Source organism: Trachurus trachurus (assembly GCF_905171665.1).
Source record: "Trachurus trachurus genome assembly, chromosome: 24".
Classification (NCBI taxonomy): domain Eukaryota; kingdom Metazoa; phylum Chordata; class Actinopteri; order Carangiformes; family Carangidae; genus Trachurus; species Trachurus trachurus.
This window is the reverse complement of record NC_139910.1, coordinates 7,777,195-7,797,705: the sequence shown is the minus strand read 5'-3', so window position 1 is coordinate 7,797,705 and position 20,511 is coordinate 7,777,195. Positions and strand designations below refer to the sequence as shown.

Genomic DNA, 20,511 nt, shown 5'->3' with positions numbered 1-20,511 from the left:
TAATCGGAAGGTCGCTGGTTCGATCCCCCTGCTCCTCCAGACTTGTGTCCCTGGGCAAGATAACACCAAAGTGGCTCTGTATCTGTGTGTGTGATGATAGAAGTCGGCGCCTTTGTGCTTTGAGCTTTGTATCAGAACAGTTACCGCAGGAATTGAACCAGGGACTTTGATATGAAGCTGCGAAACGGAGGAGAGGAGATTTAATTGTCGTCAAACCGCGCGACCTCTTCTTTCTCAAAGAAGTGACGAGCCGTCGCTGTCTGTGTGTCTCTCAGCGGCCGTCGCACTGACCTTGTCTTTGGGTGACAAACTGGACGCCTGACATCTTATTTTGCTCTTTTCCTCTGTCGCACAAACACAATAATACATCAACACACACACACACACATATTCAAACACATGCACACAAATTGCTGCAGTGACAGTCAGTGATACGCTACTCACTGTCTCATCATGAAGACTTACAATACACACATTATAGAGGCAGATTTCTCTGGCAGGTGGACCTACACACATGCACATGCACGCACAGACACACACGCACAGACACACACGAACAGACACACACATAGGTGTCTAGTGGTGAGGTTGTGGGGACAGTTGATCCCCAGACAGATTAGGTTTCAATCTAAAATCTCCTCAGGCCAGCCCTGAGATCATGTGTACATACACACACATACACACACAGAGACCACACACACACACGGCTTTAAAGTCCCAGACATTGGACAGACAGAAGTAACTACTACTAGTTGGAAAAACTCCAGAAGAGTCTAAGCGTCAGAGCAGTGTTGTGAGGTGTGAATGAACACTTTTGTTTTAACTTTAGAGATTATGAATATTGTGTATTGGATAAATAGATCAATATTGGGTCGTTACCGTGGAGAACACTGGCCTAATTAGAGCAGTATAAGAAGTCAGCGAGGAACACCAAGCGCCTGTGGAGGAGACTTAGTTCAGCTCTATTTGTTCTGGAAGTCTCACTGAGATCAGGAGCTTGTTTCACTAACACATTACATACTTAGAGATCACAACGAGACGATTCAGTCACACAGAACAGTCATCAAACATTAAAGCCCCTCAGAGAAATTAGTCTTTGTTTTCCAGTTCACTCCATTACGGCGCAGCAGCAGCAGCAGCAGCACAGCAATGGAAACCAATTCAGAGTCGGTGTGTGAGGAACTCAGAGAGCTGAGCTGTGATCTAGTGTCATGGATTGGTTGTTCAGAGCTAAAAATAGTTTGAAATGAGAAAGTGACTGAACACCGAACCTTCATATCGTCATTTCATAGAAATTGCAATGGATTCTAATGGAAATCCAACAAAAACACAACTTGTCTCCAGTCTGCTTCTGTTTGCATTGTGTATCCCAAACACCAGCTATTCACTAAATGGCCCAATGAGGCATCAAGGCAAACAGGACGAAGACCGACCGACCGACCTACCTACCTACCTACCTACCAACCTACCTACCAACCATCCAACCTAATTACCTACCTAGCTACCTACCAACCAACCATCCAACCAACCGACCAACCAACCATCCAACCAAATTACCTACCTACCAACCAACCTACCTACCTACCTACCTACCAGTGTTAATTTCGTAAGACGAGACGAGACGAAAAATATTCGTCAACGATGGTTTTTTTCATGACGAAAACGAGACGAAGACGAGACGAAATCAATGCCCTTAAACACTGACTGTGACGAAATTTACACACATTTTTGTTGACGAAAAAAGACGGGACGAAATCTACTTAATCAAATAAAAACTTAATAAAATGTCTCTTTCTTTTTTCGTCACAGACTTTTAAATTACAATCCAAAAAAGTGCCACATCACTGGATGCATGTCATGTTTTTCTCCTCCTGCGCTGCTGCCAAGAGTGTGTGTGTGTGTGTGTGTGTGCCTGAGTGAGGAACACACACACACACCGGTGCTGTCTGTGCTATGTGCGGCGAGTAGGCTACAAACTGGTTATGGGGGGCGGGGGGCGCATGGCCATAGCAGGGGGGCTGCGGGCGTGTAAACCGGCGGCGGAATCGCTGCGAAGCTCCGAGCAACGGAGATCATGTGCGAACCGGAGCCCTCCCGTTCACATCATTGCATTTGTCAATCGCCGTGTTTTATTTTGAAAATTAACCGGATTCTCTCGTTGTTTCTTTGTGCGACTTCCTGCCCTGTGTGAACGACACAATCGTTAACATCAAAGGGCTCCGCTTCTCGGCGCCTCGCTTCTGCGGCCGGTGTGTCCCTGGCGGTGACGCGTCTCCGCGCTGGTCGGTCGCGCGCGTGTGTGTGTGTGTGTGTGTGTGTGTGTGTGTGTGTGTGTGTGTGTGTGTGTGTGTGTGTGTGTGTGTGACTTGATGGCCACCTGCACAACAGAGCAGGAGCAGAACAGTCAGTTTTGAGCTCGGCGCAGCTCTCCTAATGACAGCCAAAAAACAGAGAACCGTACCTCTTATCAGAATGTGGTAGAGACTATCTGGGCAAGGAGACCTTCCTGAGCATTCTGATGTGCATTAAATGTTTGTAGGACAAATACTTTTCTCAGGGTCGCAAGGTAGAAAAGGTGTGTGTGTGTGTGCGTGTGTGTGTGTGTGTGTGTGTGTGTGTGTGTGTGTGTGTGTGTGTGTGTGTGTGTGTGTGTGTGTGTGTGTGTATCTCTGTTTAGATACTGACAAATAGCCTACATAAACGCACACACAAGCTGGAAAGTTGGCTCATCTGACAGCTGCCTGTCAATATTGGTTTGAGTAGATTAGTTGTGATTAACATAGCCTACTGTCAATCTGCTTTCAAAGACTAAAAAAAGACTATTGACTAAAACTAGACTAAAATACTTTGGATTTTCTTTGACTAAAACTAGACTAAAATGCCAAGACTTTTCGTCGACTAAATGTGACTAAACAAAAAAGAATACAAGCTGACTAAATATGACTAAAACTTATAAGGGCATTTGACACAAGACTAAGACTAAAACTAAATTGAAAAATAGCCGACAAAATTAACACTGCTACCTACCTACCAACCAACCAACCAACCAACCAACCAACCAACCTACCAACCTACCTACCTACCTACCTACCTACATAGGCAATAAAAAGCCCCAAAAAATCAATCAACCGATCAACAGATTGATCGATCAATCAATCAATCTTTATTTGTATAGCACTTTCCATACAGGTAAGTGTTGTTAAAATTGCTTCACTGACGATTGTAGCTAAGCTGACCACGATTTCCAGTAGAAGTAGTAGACTTTAAAAAGTACCATAACAAACAAACAAGTACAACAACATGAGACAATCAATAATCAAATCACTGACCTCTACTTCAAAATGCACAATGATATTTTAAAACCACAATTACACAACAGTTGGTATCAGGAGTTTCCATTTATATGTTGTGATGTTTTTGTTCGTCATCAATTAAATCTAATGAAATCTATTGTAACTTCTGCTGCTTTTTGAAGCTGATTACAAGGCGCAGGAAGTGGGCTCTGCAGTCGTATTAGCATCGCTCAAAATCAATCTCCTCCTGTCCTTAGAGACGACTGAGTCCCACTAAAAGAATTTCATCAGTGAGATATTAGTATCAGCCTTCAAACGCTCTGATTGATCTCACCTGACAGGCCAGTTGCACCATGCTGTCAGATCAATAACCTCCCTCCAACACAACACAACCCAGTAAAAACCTCCAGTGAAGGTGGAGGATTCTCTCCTCACACATCTTGATCAGATGAAACATGTTAAAGGCCACTGCTGTTTGATTATATAACAGCTGTGGACTGTTTTTTTTTTTTTCTTTTTTGCAGCACATTGCATTATTTATCCACTATGTGTCTTTTGATGTGCAGGAGCTTCCACTCTGCTTCTACAAGAACTCCTCTCATGAAAGAGATCCAGTCCTTGAAGAAGTCTTTGCTAGCCGTTTAGAAGTAAGAGGCCCGTTCGATTGTTAGTTGACATTGATGGGTTCTATAATGAAACACGGATTCAAGGGTTTACAAACATTTTTCACTCTGTCCTGCTGCTTTCTCTGGCTCTGTGTGGACTTTATTGTCACCAAGAAATTCCTGAATATGCCTTTACCTTGACCTTGTGGATTCGCAGAAATGATAAACACCCAAGAGCTTTGTCTTTTCCTGGAAGATGCGTTACCCTTTGTTCAGTTCACTATGTGCTTTATTGGCATGAATGGGAGGTGAACAATAGCCAGAGCATCAATAATACTTCTCAGTGATGAAGCTGGGTCTGATTATTTCTAAAAGTTGATTCAAGAATTGTCGGTTTGTTTGCTTCATGATTGAGGTTGTGATTCCTCCTGGACCAGATTGTCATTTGTCCAAGAATGGATTTTGATGAATGGACCCTTCAGTTTCTCGTAGTTTCATGGTGTTGTTTGTTTCTCTCACCGTACAGTATCCTCGGCATGTCAAATCATAATTATTTTTCATTTTTTTGTGCTGACAGAGTTTGAGGGTTTCTGCTGTCTCCAGTTTTTCTCTGACATTTTTGCAATTGTTGTCACACCACATTTCCTTTGTCAGTTCTTTCTCTAAATGAAAATCCAGTAGCTGAAGGTCTACATTGACGAAAAATGTTTTTCTTTTACTTGCTGAGGTTTTATTTATTACTTACATTTTACAACCATTTTTTTCTTCTTCATCTGTTCTTGCGCAGGTCCGACTACCAGGAGCTGCTCCACAACTCCAGTTTCTGCCTGGTGCCGCGAGGCCGACGTCTGGGATCCTTTCGCTTCCTGGAGGCCCTGCAGGTACCGTGACTTCTGGGTTTAAGCTTGTTTGGAAAACGTCACTGTACTGTACAACCCAGTGGTGTGCAGCGACTTTGGCAGATTGGCAAGAACCATCTACACCTACAAGTCAAGGTCATTGTAGTCTTTAAAGGGATAGGGATTGAACATTTTGGCAAATTCGCATATTGCCATAATCCCTATAGTCGTAGCAGTAGGTTCATTACCTTTAATTATCGTTGCATGTTGTTTTGAGATCAGCGGGGCAGAGACGTGAGCTGCTCAGCGAACACAATGGAGGTGAATGGTACAGGTTCCCTGTCCCGCATCAAACTCATCAAATACACAATCCAACAACTCCAAAACGCTCTGGTGGACAAGTTATGACCTGCATATTCACCACGTTATGAAATATTCATGTATAATTATGTCAAATTACGTCACATGAAGCAAATACTCGGAACTACTTGTGCTTTTAAAATCACTCCGCCCAGCAGCCATGTCTGGAATGACACCGATAATTAGAGGTAATGAACCTACTCCTATGGATTATGGCAATAAGCGAATTTGCCAAAATGTTGAACCATCCCTCTAAGAAGCCCAGTTTCTAAACTTAAAGAAGTCTAATTGCCTTTGTTCTGGACTCTTATAGACTATCTAAACTTTTCGTGACAGTAGCAAATCTCTTAAATCTCAGGGCCCGTCCTGTCTTATGATTTTTGTGCTGTTTGCTGAAAGTCTCGCCACCTTTCTGCACTCCATCCTGGATGCACAGACATCAGGATTATTCCCTTAAATTGACAAAAAAACATCAAACATGCAGTACAGAGGAAAATATACCAGTGGTTGAGTGCGGTTATAAATGTATTGGTCTTAGTCCTAACATTAAGAGATCACCTTGACGTCTTTAATAATGTGAATAACACGTTGTTATTTATGGATACAGCTGTAGTCAGGAGATATGAGACACCTGCTCATTATAAACCCTCTATTATGATTATTTTTAACGTTTAAAGATGCTTAACATGTCTTAGCGTACGTCTTTGAAACCCACCATATGTGAGTTAAGTGTAGGTAAACAATATTAACTCCTTCAGGTCATTAAGTACTCAAAGACATGACACCACGTCTCTGTGGAATAGAGATTGGCTGTTTTGCTGCTGATTACTGGAAAGGGCTTATCAGACAGCCTGTGGAGCTCCAGCTGGGCACTGAAAGAATCAAACAGCTCCTTGGCCTCCTCCTTCCAACAGCTGATCTTATTACTATTGACAATCTGTCATCTTCCTGTCACAGAAAAGACCTGTTTCTGTAGATTCACCACAGGGAAGAGAAACGTTTACACAACGTCCTCAGACCGCAGATGTGTTCAGCTTTCATTAGCACCTTGTTTCGACGTGTCTCTCTGTTGTTTTGACATTAAGTATCTGAGTGCTCAGTGTTTGTCTCTGGATGAATGTTGTCGTGTCTCCACGCCGTCAACAGCCGGGAGCCAGAGGAGCTTTGTTTTTGAGTTGTGCATCCGTCCGTACGTCTGTATGCCTGTGTGTGCGTAACAACACGCAACATCTCAGTGAGACCTGGAGGGAGTTTCCGAAAATTTTGCACAGATATTCACATGAACTCTCAGATTATCTGGTTACATTTTGGTGGGCAAAGGTCAAAGGTCAAGGTCACTGAGACCTCACAAAATATGTTTTCGGCCTTGCGAATGTGATACCTCAGTAATGCCTTGAGATTATTTCTTCAAACCTGACAGACAATCACATGGACTCTTAGAGTGGTGGTCAAAGGTCAAGGAGAGTGTGACCTCACAAAACATGTTGTTAAAGGGATAGTTCAACATTTTGGCAAATTGGCCATTGGACATTGCCATAATCCCTATAGTCGTAGCAGTAGGTTTGTTACCTTTATTTGTCGGTGCAAGCTGTTTTTAGAACGGCGGAGCAGAGCCGCAAGCTGCTCAGAGCTACGCTACGGAGGCTAATGGGATTTTTTGGCTTCCCTCATCAAACTCATCAAATACACAATCCAACAACTCCAAAACGCTCTGGTGGACAAGTTGTGACCTGCACATTCACCACGCTATGAGATAATAACAGAACGTTACCAGACGGAGTTGGTTTCGAGGCAAATGCAGAGACTGCTTGCTGAAAAACTGCCAAAATGTTAAACTATCCTTTTAAAAACAAATGGTCAAAGATGAACTCTTCTGTCAGTCAAATGCCCTTAGAATAATCTCTGACTTTTCACACGGCCTCCTCAGTGGAGATGTGAGGTATTAAGTCTAGTTTCACTTGTTCTTGTTCTAGTTTTTTCCTCACTTTGTTGTTATATATTCTAAACTCAATGCACACACAACAAAGTATCATTAGATTTTACCTACTTCCACCTCCAGGAGTCAACCGGTCCGGAGCCTTCGCTAGAGAGATTTACATCCATGTTTTTTTTTTCTCAGGACTTTGAAACTCTTGATTCCTGCAGACTCAGTTACCAGCCATGAAACGCTAGTGAACAAACACCGAGTTTGCAGCCTTTGTAAATCTCTAATAGATGTCTCTGGGCAGGTTATATGTTAACAAACAAGGTATAGCCTCCACAGTTTCTTTTGTAGTCTTTTCAGCCACCTAATGGTCGCTCTTTTGTAAGACTAATAAGCAGGTAGAGGCTGAAGTTGCTGGTGATGTGAAGAAAAGATCTACTTGGGTAGGATGCACAAAGGAATAGATGGAATGAAATGGGCAATACTTTCAATTAAACTTTTTTTTTTAAATGTGTAGCAATTATTTTAATGGTCTGTTTGCCAGAAGAAGGGACAAGAAGGGTAAAAAAAGAGGAGAAGTAAAAAGGCAGTTCCCCATCAGTTGACTCTGGAGAAGAGAAGGGAAAAAACCAAATACATGTAAGAGGACATTGAGAGAAAAGATAAGGAATAAATGGGGAAAGTCATCTCACAAAGCCAGACTAATCAAAGCGGGGAGAATTTGCGTCGACAGGTCACTGATCATGCACTCGGCATTTTGTGAATCTCCTTTAATCTCTCAGCTTCACTTGATTGAGAATCCAGTCGAACTTGAACTTTAAATGAAAATACCAGACTTATTGAATATTTCTTTCATCGGTGTCTGCCAACGCTCCACTACTTTAGACCACATACACTACTATGTGTTTTTAATGTGAAAACAGAACCTATTGAACACACCGGATCATCTATCACATGGAAACTCATCATAAAATCATTGACATGTAACGACAGGCCATAAACACTCATGGTTCGTTGTTCACAGTTTAATGTACACAAGGACATCTGAAGTGTTTATTAATGGACTTCTCAACAGCTATGACTCTCCAAGAGGGACACTAACACTCTTAACAAGAGGGACAGGTCATAAAGAAAATGGTACAGTCTTAAGCTTCTATCCAGATGGAGACACCACCATCATCCATCACTGGAGGAAACAAAGGTCAATCAAATCAAATCAAATAAACTTTATTTGTCCCGGGAGGGAAATTTGTCATGGGCATAAGCATAATATTACAGCTGCTTTGTATTTGCAAAAAAACAAACATACATACACCATACATACATTACAGTCGTAAGTTAACACTGGCCCACATATCAAAGAGAGAAAAGAAAAGAGAGAAAAAGAAAAAGTGCAGGGAGTGCAATAAATAGTTTAAAATACTCGTAAGACAAGTTCAAATAAAAAACATACTAAAAAACTAAAAGAGAACAAGGGATGTTAATTAATTAAAGCCAGCAGGTGAACAGGCAAACCGGATGTAATAGATATGATTGGCTGATTGATGGGTTGATGGGCAGGGGATCCACAGCCATGGCCTCCCCCCTGCCCACATAGGTCTACTGTAATAGAGACGAAGCACAAGCCTATATACAGCATTGGCTGGAGGCTCACGCATTAATTTAGAAGAAGTTTTATCTGTGCCAATTAAACTTCTAAATGATGCTGGTCCGAATCCGACTTTACGATTATTCTTTCTCTTTTAAACGGTAAGAATCCCATAGACGACTGTCTCAAATACAAGCTGGGTCAGTTCGGCAGGTGAAGCAAATAAAAGCCTGGGATTTATGGTATGCATTTTCTTGTAAATATCTCATTAAATGTATATATTACATTACATTACATATATACTACATATATTATATTATTACATTTGTGCAGACACACAGTTTACAGTATCCTGTCCTACACTACAGTGCATAAATTAATTAATAATGTTAAAATCGTTATAATCACATAACGCTTCCTTTTTTTCCCCCTTAACAACCCAGCACTATCAGCCTCGAAGTAAAAACATGGTACAAAAGTTTTCATTAAATCCGCCTTTGTAGATATGAAACGAGCTTTGGTTAATTCTCATAACCATTAATTTAACAACTGTTCCATAATTTACCTTCAGATTAGTAATAATAAAACACCACTGGCTTAAAATATGAGACATAAAATATGTGAGATGAAAGAAATTATCCAGGAAACAGTATATTTTCTCTGTAAAGACGGTTTAACGGTGCAGTGGAGTGCACAGTCAACTCCTATCCATTAACCACAAAAGATGAACCGTTTAAAAAGCTTCATCATGAAATGAATTCACAGCAACAGCGAGAGCTCCTGTGGGAAATGAAAACAGCTCCTGATGAATTAAGTCACATTAATGAATCCTCTAAAAAATTGAGGCATAGGAGGAAAAATGAATAAAAACACTTTTTTTTTTTGGTTTGTTTCTCCTTAATCTTTTTGGCAACTCCATTTGTTTCTGAGAAACTCCGACTTGGAACGTGTTGAAAGAGTCTCATCAGACAGAAAGTATGTAAGAGGATAAAGTCCTCAGTGAAGGAAGGGGAGCGGATCCTCGCTGTGCTCTGCTTTTGACTCTGGTTATGTGTTACTGTTTTTTTTTCTCTCTCTGTTCTTCCTTCAAGCTTAGAAAAGTTGTAAACAGTTTGATAGAACCTTTTCTTTATATCTTTTTTTATATACGTATATACTAAAAATGTCCTCTGAGTGAAAAAATGCACAACACAGTCTGTTGAAAAGCTGAATATTATGTTCAGTTTATGATGATGAAAACGAGCCTTTTGGCCAAATCTGGCATATTTACAGAATTGTATATTAATAACTTATTTAACTTTGTCCCCGTCAAATAAACAAGTAAAATGAAAACAAATCAGACCAATGACCTGACATGTGATAACAAAAGTTAAGTTTTTCCAGGGAACGCTAACAAGTGGATGCGCATGGATGTATTATATATAATACATGTATTTTTTGGACATTTATATTGTTAATATTTGTAGTACAACTATGTACTCGTTTGTTATCTGAGTTTTTGTGCACTTCTTTGTGTTGTTGAGCATTTACAGCGTGGGATGTCAAATTGATGAGGACGTTTTCTGAATCAATTTTGTTGTCTATTGGAATGTCTTTTCTTAAGAAGCAGTCTTTTGACTCCTCAAGGCCACCGTGCCATTCTATCACAGAGTTTCAAGAGCCACACAAACAAAAGGTTTTTGTTTTCTTATGTGGTTAAATGTGTAATGTCAAAAACAAGTCCTGACTTATGGAATTACATTAGTAAAGTGAGTCTTACATTGACCACCTCCTCCTTCTGCTCCTACATACAGGCCTTTACATAAAGATTATTTTCTGCCCACTGTCGGTTACACAACTCCAGGCCTGAAAAAGCTGTATTTCTTGTCACACTGCTGCTTCCTTTTTTTGTCTCACTGTTTCTCTCGTGTCTCTCCACACAGGCGGCCTGTATCCCAGTTATTCTGAGTAACGGCTGGGAGCTTCCCTTCTCTGAAGTGATCGACTGGAGGAAAGCCGCCATCATCGGGGATGAGAGACTGCTGTTGCAGGTACCGAGAAATGATGGAAAAAATACTGAACGATCACATGAAATGATGGAGGGATGGAAGGATAGGGGACGTATAGGTAGATAAATGGATGGGATGAGAATAGAAGTGTGAGGAAAAATGATTTGATGAGACTAAAAGACATGTAGGGGCGGATAGAAAGTGACTTAGTGTTATACGGCACAGCTGCAGCAGATGGATGCATGGAGGTTAGTAAAAAGCCAGCAGTGAGTAACCTGGCTGAGGAGGAGGCCAAAGCTTCCACACACCGTACGGCATAAAGCATCAAAAGATAAAACGTGCCCTTTCAGCAGGAGCTTATTCAGTGTCTGGGTGGTGAAATGCCAACATCTTCTCAGTTGTAATTGTCTTCTCTGGCTCCAGTTTCCCCCTGGGCAATCACAGAGATCCAGCTGGGGCCGACTCAAGCATAGAAGCACAACACATAGATCAAGGAACCGCTCTTAAAATATATGGGAACAATGTAAAAATAGGGCTGCTATTATAAAACAGAGCTGCCACAAGAGTTTTGTCAGCGTGATTTATGTTGAAGCACTACAGCATAAATTCTGCTGAAGAGTCAGTCGAAGATACGTCCAATTTAAGTTGAAATATGCTCTAAACTGATCTTAATGTTGAAAAGTGCTGTGAAAGGCTTTCCAAATACTGAAAATGACAGTGTAGTGTAGGATATTATGATATTATGAGCATCGTCAAATCACTAAACCAATAATCCAAGTTGAGTCCCGGTTACTTGAATCTGTAGCACAGTCAAAAACTGACATACAAATAACAGAAGTCGGCATTAAACACAAATAGCCTACAGCTATCACAATTTTAGAGGAGTTTATTAAGTGTGTGGCACAATATCCAAACAAATGCACTATGAACAAAAACAGTAAAGGTGTGAGATGTACCTGGAATCCTATATTCATGGTACGTTTCTTCAGGAATCAAAAGGTTCATCGATGTCTGTGTTTCCACCAAGGGAAGTCCCAAGAAGATTATGCAAATCAGGCCTATGAGGTATGGAAAGTGAATGGAGGTAAATACACTACACCTCCAGTCCAGCAGGTGGCAGTAGGAAGAAGACAAAGGTTATACCCGTTGTTGCATTCCAATTCCCAATGGGCTTTATGCACAGCTCCACTTCCTGAAATAAGATAGCTCGTTTATTTCCTGTTTTACATTATTGGACCAATTGATTAATCCAGGTGTGTCTGACCTCACAACAATTAATCAGTTGTTGTGAGTTGTTGTGTTGGATTAATCAGTTGGTCCAATAATGTAAGACAGGAAATAAACGAGCTGGCTTATTTCAGGAAGTAGTGGAGCTGTGCATAAAGCCCATTGGCCATATTCACAGTGTCGCCATCTTTCCTTACATCATCACTCGGGGTGGGTAAACAATTACGTTAGCTTGCGTCTTCATAAAAATATTTTTAAAAATATGTTAGCCGGTGTTAGCTGCAAGGAATGTTAATATGACACCCTTGCTAATGTAATGTAAGATAGAAAAGCAGAAAAACTGTGGATAGTCAATGCACACCCGAGATACATTTCCATGGACGAAATTTTGATTTTAGAAGTGGGGGGGACATATTTTTAATAAAACCCAAACTCTTTCAGTTTCTTACAGTTTTCTAGCAGTTCTTTTAGTTTTCTACTAGGGATGCACAGATACCATAAAACAATGACTGAACAATGACTATGGCTGTGACTATGAACACTAGAACCGCCAACTGCCGTTCATTGGACGACTTTGATTTTCATTTGTGCATAACTTTATTTAAAAAATACATTGAAGTCCACCAGTCTGTGACTTTTCCTAAAATGATGTTGGGCAGCACCCCGTTTTGTTAAATACAATCAATATTACTCGCACAAAAAAATATCGATCATGTTTTCTCATTTTTACCTATAACCGCCACGTTCGTTCATTGGACGACCAGAGAATTCACCGATTTGCGCCGGCATTATTGGGCTTATGCGCTCTCTCTCCCCCTCTCTCTCTCTCTCTGTGTGTGTGTGTGTGTGTGTGTGTGTGTGTGTGTGTGTGTGTGTGTGTGTGTGTGTGTGTGTGTGTGTGTGTGTGTGTGTGTGTGATTGTGTGTGTGTGTGCGTGGGTGCGTGCGTGTTAATGTGTATCTCTGTGTGTACACGTGCGCAGGCTGCGCAGATGCACACTCACGTCCACACTTCACACACGCACGGTGCAGAAATTATTTTCCAGACTGGACAGAGTGGTTGTAGAAGAGGTGTAGCCTACATTCAGGGGGGAAATATCAATATGATATCAAAAGAAAACGAAATTCGTTTTATAAAGCCAGTATTTAGGAGCAAACTAGTGTAAAAACAGAGTCGCTGTGCTCTTCATGTAAAGCGCCGACGTGAGCGCACGCGGGGGGGGGGGGGGGGGGGGGGGGCAATCCTGCGTCGGTATGATGGGCAGCAGCTCCACCTGACATATCAAACAAAGATCACTAAGGACTATGGATGTTGCCGTAAAAGAGAGAGAGAGAAAAAAAGGTCGTTTATACGGTGGAAACCTGGCTTTACAGGCGGGGGCGGGGTTCCTACGGTATGCCCCGCCCCCCCTGCCTCGCGGAGGCTGCGGGGTGCAGCCTACTTCATGGCCCAGAGTAGCTGTTAAAAGACTACGACAAATGTAACATCTATACAGCTCTAATTAACGCTTTATTACAGTTCGTCCAATGAACGACTCATGGCGGTTATAGGTATATAGTGTGCAATGGCGGTGCTAGTGTTAATACAGTGTAACATTGTTTGTGGACGGTAAAAACAGCGGGGGACAAAAACAGCGTTTTGAAAAAGTGGGGGGGACATGTCCCCTGAGTCCCCCCCTAAAATTACGTCCGTGTACATTTCACATTATTCAAGCCTGGAAGATGCTAACAAGCTTCTGTTTTTAGCTGATATCAGATGTTGTGGTGAACACTGGAACGTTAAATAGCTCAACGGTTGTTATGTGAGAGCGTTGAGTCTTCCCACCCCGAATGATGACGTTTAGCAAAGATGGCGGCGCTGTGAATATGGCTAATGGATAATGTCTTCATATACTTTCTACTGGGTCTCCACCTTGAACCATGATGACAAAACAGTCTCCAATCAAAACAAAACACTTAGGTTTCAGCTCGAGGTGAGGAGAACTTGACCAATCAGAAATGTTCAATATTGGAGACCAACCCTCCCAATGTTCCTTAACATTTGGAAAGACGTACACCGTAGACCAGGAGCTTCTTTACTGGTCGACGCTGGTTCCTGCCAGCAAAAAGTTCCTTGTTCCTGCATGGTGAAACTTCCTGTAGTGGAAATGAGGCTTTAAAGTCCTTGTCTACAATTTCCATATCTAAGTCTGAGTCTGTGTCACTGGTGCTAAAACCAAATCCGTGTTTCCTGTTCCTGTTCCTGGCTGGTTTGTTTTGGATTTGAAATTTTTTGAACACCTCTTTTCCGCCTACACTTTTATCTGTCTGTGTCTTGGGTTCTGTTATAACTTCATACGTGATAAAAGTGTTATTTGACAAACAGAATTGTTGAATTGTTGAGGACATCTCTCCATCAGATCCTTTGTGTCACTTCTACATTTGAAGAATAACTGTCACCTGGTCACGACTTGTAAAAGATTCCTTTGGACAATTTCATATAATGAAAACCAATCCTTTTTATTTTCTTATTTTTTTCACAATATTTACTTAAGACCCACAAAAGGCTGAGAACAGGACAAAAACAAACCAACAGACGTACGTGTCAGTTGACTCAGAAAGCAGCGCCACATGATGGGATCAGAAAAGAACAAGTTGGATCAAACTATGGAGAAAAATAAATCTATATTTGTAGAGAAACTGGGCCAAACTCTCATCAGAAGTGGGACCTGTCAGCACATAACTGACGCGCAGACGTTCGGTTCAACCGAGAGAAACATGGGGGGAAATCTAATTACAATCACGTGGCTTTTTTTTTTTTTTTCTTCTTCTCATTCTGACATGACAGCTGTGATATTCACAGTCATTCACACCTCCACCACAAAGTATTTTTAGATTGTTCCTGAGTTGGATCACCTTCTGCTCCCTTTAATTAGGGCGGCGGACAGAGCTGGTGGTATTTACATTGTCTAATTACTCTCTGTATTACTATGCGTACACCTGCGTGACCTATACCGCCACCTGGACGGCAGCACGGAGATGTGAAAGTGTGTGTGTGATGTGTGTGTTAGAGACAGTATGTGTCTGCCTTTAATTTATTTGTCCACCAGCCTTCCATCAGCACCTATGTAGCCATGATGAGGATGATTTGAACAAGAGCGGACAAGCTATCATTAAAAGTATCTCACACTTTTGCTTTTAGATGAAATAAAGCAGCAGCGTTTTTGTCATTAACCAGGACTGAAAGCCGCAGCGATGCTCTAATGCTGTCGGAGGTTTTGTCGTGTGCATTGTTCTCCTCCTGACAAAACAAAACCACCTACCTAAAAGCATGCTAATTGTTGGTTAAGATAATATGTGTGAAGCAAGTATTATGTTTTGACAGTGCGGCTGTTCACATTTTATTCCAGAGGTTGAACAAAAGCAAGTTTTTTTTTGTTTTTTTTCCCCCATTCTTTTCCCCCGGCCGTGATGCAGAAATATGAGAAATTAATTAAAATAGAAATGTAGAGACGGGGATAAAGACAAAGGCTTTTTAGGATGAAACCTGACATTTGTAAGTAAACAACAGGATAAAATCAAACAACAACATGTTCATTCAGTCTGGTCGGGGTTTGTGTCCTCTCATCTGTTAATTCCACTTGTGTTGTAATGAGAAATAACAACAGGGAGGAGGTGAGGAAAGGATCCACGACCCTTCAGTTAGGTTATCTGTTCTCACATGAGCTGTGGAAAGTTCAGGGGCTTTGTAGGAGGAAGTCTATGAAGGTGTGACCAATCAAAGATGGCGAGGGCCGAACTAAAATCGGGGGTGTAACGATTTGTTGACGTGGACAATTAGTTGCAGACATATTTAATTGTTAATAATCACTACTAGTGTACACGTCTTTTTTCATGTTGCGGATCCAAACAACGTCATTTTTTTTTGTACAAAGTGAGTCCTCGTACTTTCTACCAATTTCTGCTGAGAGTTGCACATGTGTTATAGTGAACAGTGTGAAAGGACAGATGAAACCACAGAGCCAAGTGAAGATAATTTAACCCTCTCTCGTCCCACAACATCAAAGGTCTGAGAGTGTTTCACTCTCGTGGCACTGAAGATAAAGATTATCAGCTGGTTCTGTAAAAGCGACAATTCAAGTGTTCAAAGTTGTTTTGATGTTTTCCATGTCCTTGGTTTGAAAAATAAATGGATACTTGATTTCTTTTATATCTACCAGTCCTTAGTTTTAGATGGTTAAAAAAATTGAAGATGATGTATTTTTTGTCTTTATTTTTAATTAGAGCATGTCTGAAACAACATCAAGCTAAATTCAAAAGATAGTAGCTAAATAGAGCTGTCATGACACACAGTCGGCCCCTGAACAGACACACAGCTGTTGACTGGTTTATTAAAACTACTGTAAAAACCCAGTCGTTTTTTTAGAGTCTCTTGATTTAAATGAAAGAAGCAGAGGGTGGAAACCTGACGATACCATCTTCAGCAACTTTAGTTTGATACACCAACTGAATGGCTCACACTTACAGTAATAATCTCAAAATCACAGTTTGCAAGTAGCTGAATAAATTTAGCACGATACCTGAACTCATGGGATATTTTTGGTTAATATACTGTAACACCAGTCAAGCAGGTTAATTGGTGCGGCATTGTAAAAAAAAACTTCTAATTAGTTGTCGTTGGTTCTTTTTTCTCTTCTTTTTTTTTTTTTTTTTTCAAACAAAGCTTGGTGTGCTTGGAGGACACCTTGAACATGTTTAATCTGTCTCCAGCTGTGGCATGAATCAGCTTCTGGAGCTGCAGTGTCAGACCGGACGGACTCCTTCACTGTCACTTCAATACCTGAAACAACAGCAACAACAAAATCCATTCAAAGCATTAAAACATCCAGAAAGCGTTTAGTTATCTGGGCCAAACGCCAGAATCTGCATAGTGTAATAAAAATATAATTACAAACAAGGACATGTGTCTGGTTGGTTGGTAAACAGATTCTGGATGCTTGCCCTCTTTGTCTTTCTGTTTTCTCTTCAACACACACACAAAAACACACACACACGCTCGGTGTTCGACACCACATCGGAGCTCTAACACCTGCTGAGAGAGTTGAATCTCATTACTTTCAATTACATCACAGAGAACTGCAATACCTGCCTGTTTAATATGTAGAGTTTCTGTTCCCCCCGTGGAGAGTAGATACAAAACAGACACACACTCTCTCTCACACACTCACACACACGCACACACACACACACTGCCCCTGCTGAGAAACATAAACACTATTAGAGTCAATCGAGGGGAAGAGAATTGAGCTGATTTGATTGGTGTTGTTTATATTCCACCTCGGAGAGATGAACAATTAAAGCTCGCTCTGCCGTCGACGGATCCACCGACACACAACCCAACACAACAAACCTACACTTTACCGTTTCACGCTCCGCTGTGTTTTTAAGCTTTTCCTGCTTTTTCAGTTATCACAACCAAAACTTACAAGTTTACATTCTTAACCCACTGACTTAAAATGCGTTAAAAAAAAAAGAAGAACAAGAGGAAAAATCAAAGAGGAATCAAGTTTTTTAACAATCTGGATTCATGCTGTAAATATATAATAACATACTGACACCAGAAAAGCAACATTTCTGCTAGATGAGGTTTCAAATAAAAGTTTCTAGGTTTGAAATGAAAATAAAGAAAGAAAAGCTAATTAAATCAGTAATAAACATAAAGAGAGTTGAACCTCCGTCTCCAAAGTAACAGTCCTACATATCATCTGTTCCTCCATCACACCTTATTGCTCCTATGGACTTTATTACCTCTTATACCACCTCACTTAAACTTCCTAAAGCAAATTAAGAAAACATTTCTTGTCAAAGGAAGGAATACTTATGGTTCATAATGTACCAGCACACATTTTATATACGGTACATTTAACCTGCATGGAGGAATTAAAAGTCATCCAGAGGGAAATATGAATGCAGGTAGTCGGATCTAGACGGAAGTGGTGTTTCACTCAAGTCTCTTGTGGGTAAAATCAGTATTACAGAAGCAAATATAATTAAAAGATTAATAATAATAATAATTATTATTTTTTTATAGTTATCCCCCCTAAAAACCTCAGTTGACCAAAGTACACTGTACAAGTCCTCCAAATATAAATATAATCAATTGCCAGCTAAATAAAGGACAATAAAATGAACAACATCAAACAAATCAGCAAAAATAGTTGAACAATAAAAAAACAAAACATAAAAAACAAAAATAAAGGTACATGCTGTCAGAATTCATTTGACCACAGTAGTCGGGGATGCCCAATCCATGAACACAGTTCCTCTTTGATTAGGCCCAGAGGTTCATTTGGAGTCACAAGGGATTATACGTATCTGGTGGCCAAAGGTCAAAGGTCATTGGGAAAGAGTTTGGTTAAACATGATTGTAACTGGTTAGCAGAGGTGACAAGATCATAGTTCTGGTTCCCGGACACTAAACTCCAGTTTTCTATACAACATCCAGGTGAAAAAAACGGGTTTAACCTGTGAGTTTTCATCTAACACAGACTCACTGCTGTTTTAATAAACTCTACAAGTTGAGAAGAAACTCCTTCCTCGCCACATGAGGCCTGAGGACTGATGGTGCGTCACCGTCACCTTCTCCAGAGTTTCACACTCCGGCTCCTCTTTTACAAACTCATATTAACACCATCAGTCATTATGTCCCTTTCAGACCAGAGTGGGGTGTTTTTGTCTGGGCATGTCCAACAGGTTGGCAGTGTAACTCAGAGTGAATGGGCTTTAGATCTGTGGCCAGAACACCAGAAGGGACCTGGGCTCCGAATCCACCTCCACCTCTTCAGGTCTGATGAGGCTCTTCACCAATATTGGCTGCAAAGCTGCTCATTCCTCTCTTTCTTTTCCTCTTTCTCTTTCCTACTTCACTGTGAAGCAGCGCAGGGCAGCTAAGGTCACGTCTAACCTCATCAAGGAGGTACTTTGTTTTTCTACAAGAGAGGGACCTGCTCCATCTTCCTGGCACATGAGGATGTTTAGGCTCTTTGCAGAGTTTGTTTGCTGCAGAAACTTCTCCACAGCACAGACACACAACCACATCATCTGATATGACTTGATATTGATCTAAAGAAAACCAATGAACATTCGACGTAGCTGTAAAAGTCGACTCACTGAAGTTTGAATGTGAAATTATTTGTTGAGGTTTTTTCTGGAAATTATCTCCACGTGGCATTTGAATGATTAATTGATGAACAGACAATGAATAAATACTGAAGACAAATTTAATATCAGATTAATCATTTAAAACGTTCTCTCTCATGCCAGAATACCAAATTTTTCTACTCACTCTACCTTCTCAGATTTAAGGATCTCCCATTTTTCTGTGTATCTCTTTGATTTTGCAGCATTTTCAGCGAAATAAAGCAAGTTCTGAAATGTGACTTTCAGATATTTTATAAATTAAGTATTAAAGCAGAAGTAAGTGATATATTTGTGTTAATATAAGTCTTAAATAGTTATATCTTCCGACAGCAATCACTTACATAGAGTGTTTGGACTGAAACACGGGTCTGTCAGTCACTCTGCTCTGCTCTGAGCCGAAGAGAAAACATTTATCGTATCCTACAGTTTTTATCCAATGAGGAGAGAGAACGGCATGCAGGGCTGTGTGTGCAGCCAAGGAACGCCGTGAATGTGGCGACGTAGGGACGAGGACTGTTATGGTGCGTTCAAGGAAACTCGTATTTTTCCGACCGTGAAGTGGTACCAGTTCGATCTGGTACGAGTTCACCGGTCGGAAGTTACGAGTGGCCGTTATAGTGACTTTCACCGGTAAAACAGGTCGGAAAACACGAGTGGGTTGCCTGAAACGCTACAAAGTCGTAAGTTGTGACTTGAAGCTGTAATTTACGGTTTCAAAAGCCTGCCTGGAACGCAGCATTACCCAAAATGACCGGACCACTTACTTCTGCTTTAAGTTGGTAATAATAATAAGGAAAAAGGCAGCCCTACTCCGCAGCAGTGATTCCCCATCCATAAACTCACCAGGGATTTGAGCTAATATAATCAAGAGGCTCAACAAGATTTTAAAACAATAGCCTGAACCTTTATGATACCAGTTGTCACAATAACCAACAAACTACCAGCTACATCATCCCCACCTCAACATCTGCTGCCAAGGAGAGAGTGTGAAAGCATCTGGTCATCAGCAGGGAGGCTGCAGCCGATGGTAAAGTGAAGCCAGCTAAAGTCATCACTGAATGAGAGGGTATTTTTCCATCCTTGATAGTATCAAACCAATTTAGACAAAGTATTGAAGTTCAGTACCCAGCCTTAGTGTTGGTGTGAACACAAACTTGACCAGACTGAGGAAGAAAAACTGAATAGAAGCAGGGCAGAGGTAATCCCAGGGACACGAGCCTTTGCATGAAAAGTCAAATATATTCACTTTCGTATATTTCAAAGTTTCAAATAACATGAACTTTAAAGATCTTTCCTGTTTTAATGGCACCTTTCTTATTGACACTTATTAATATCTGCCATACCAGACTGGTGAAGATGGGCAGCAGCTGCCTCGTGTCCTGGGGGAGAAGCCGCTTGATGGGCAGTGAGATGTGGGGGCAGAAGAGTTTTGAAGGACGGAAGAATTTCTTCTAATCTTTTCTGCATGTCCACAAAATTACTTCTGCTTCCTCCACCTGTCTGAGTGTT

At 41.0% G+C, this 20,511-nt stretch overlaps 1 protein-coding gene across 3 annotated transcripts in view; it reads left to right on the top strand.

Annotated features, from left to right (window-relative positions):
• Positions 1-20,511, top strand: part of LOC311007906 (exostosin-1) — a gene marked incomplete at both ends in the record, with an annotated part of 283,911 nt that overhangs the window by 218,444 nt on the left and 44,956 nt on the right. For all 3 annotated transcript variants that reach the window (XM_084001313.1, XM_084001312.1, XM_084001311.1), the window contains 2 exons: positions 4,686-4,779; positions 10,532-10,639. In XM_084001313.1, the coding sequence (XP_083857439.1) occupies positions 4,686-4,779; positions 10,532-10,639 (202 nt within the window). The remainder of the gene's footprint in view (positions 1-4,685; positions 4,780-10,531; positions 10,640-20,511) is intronic.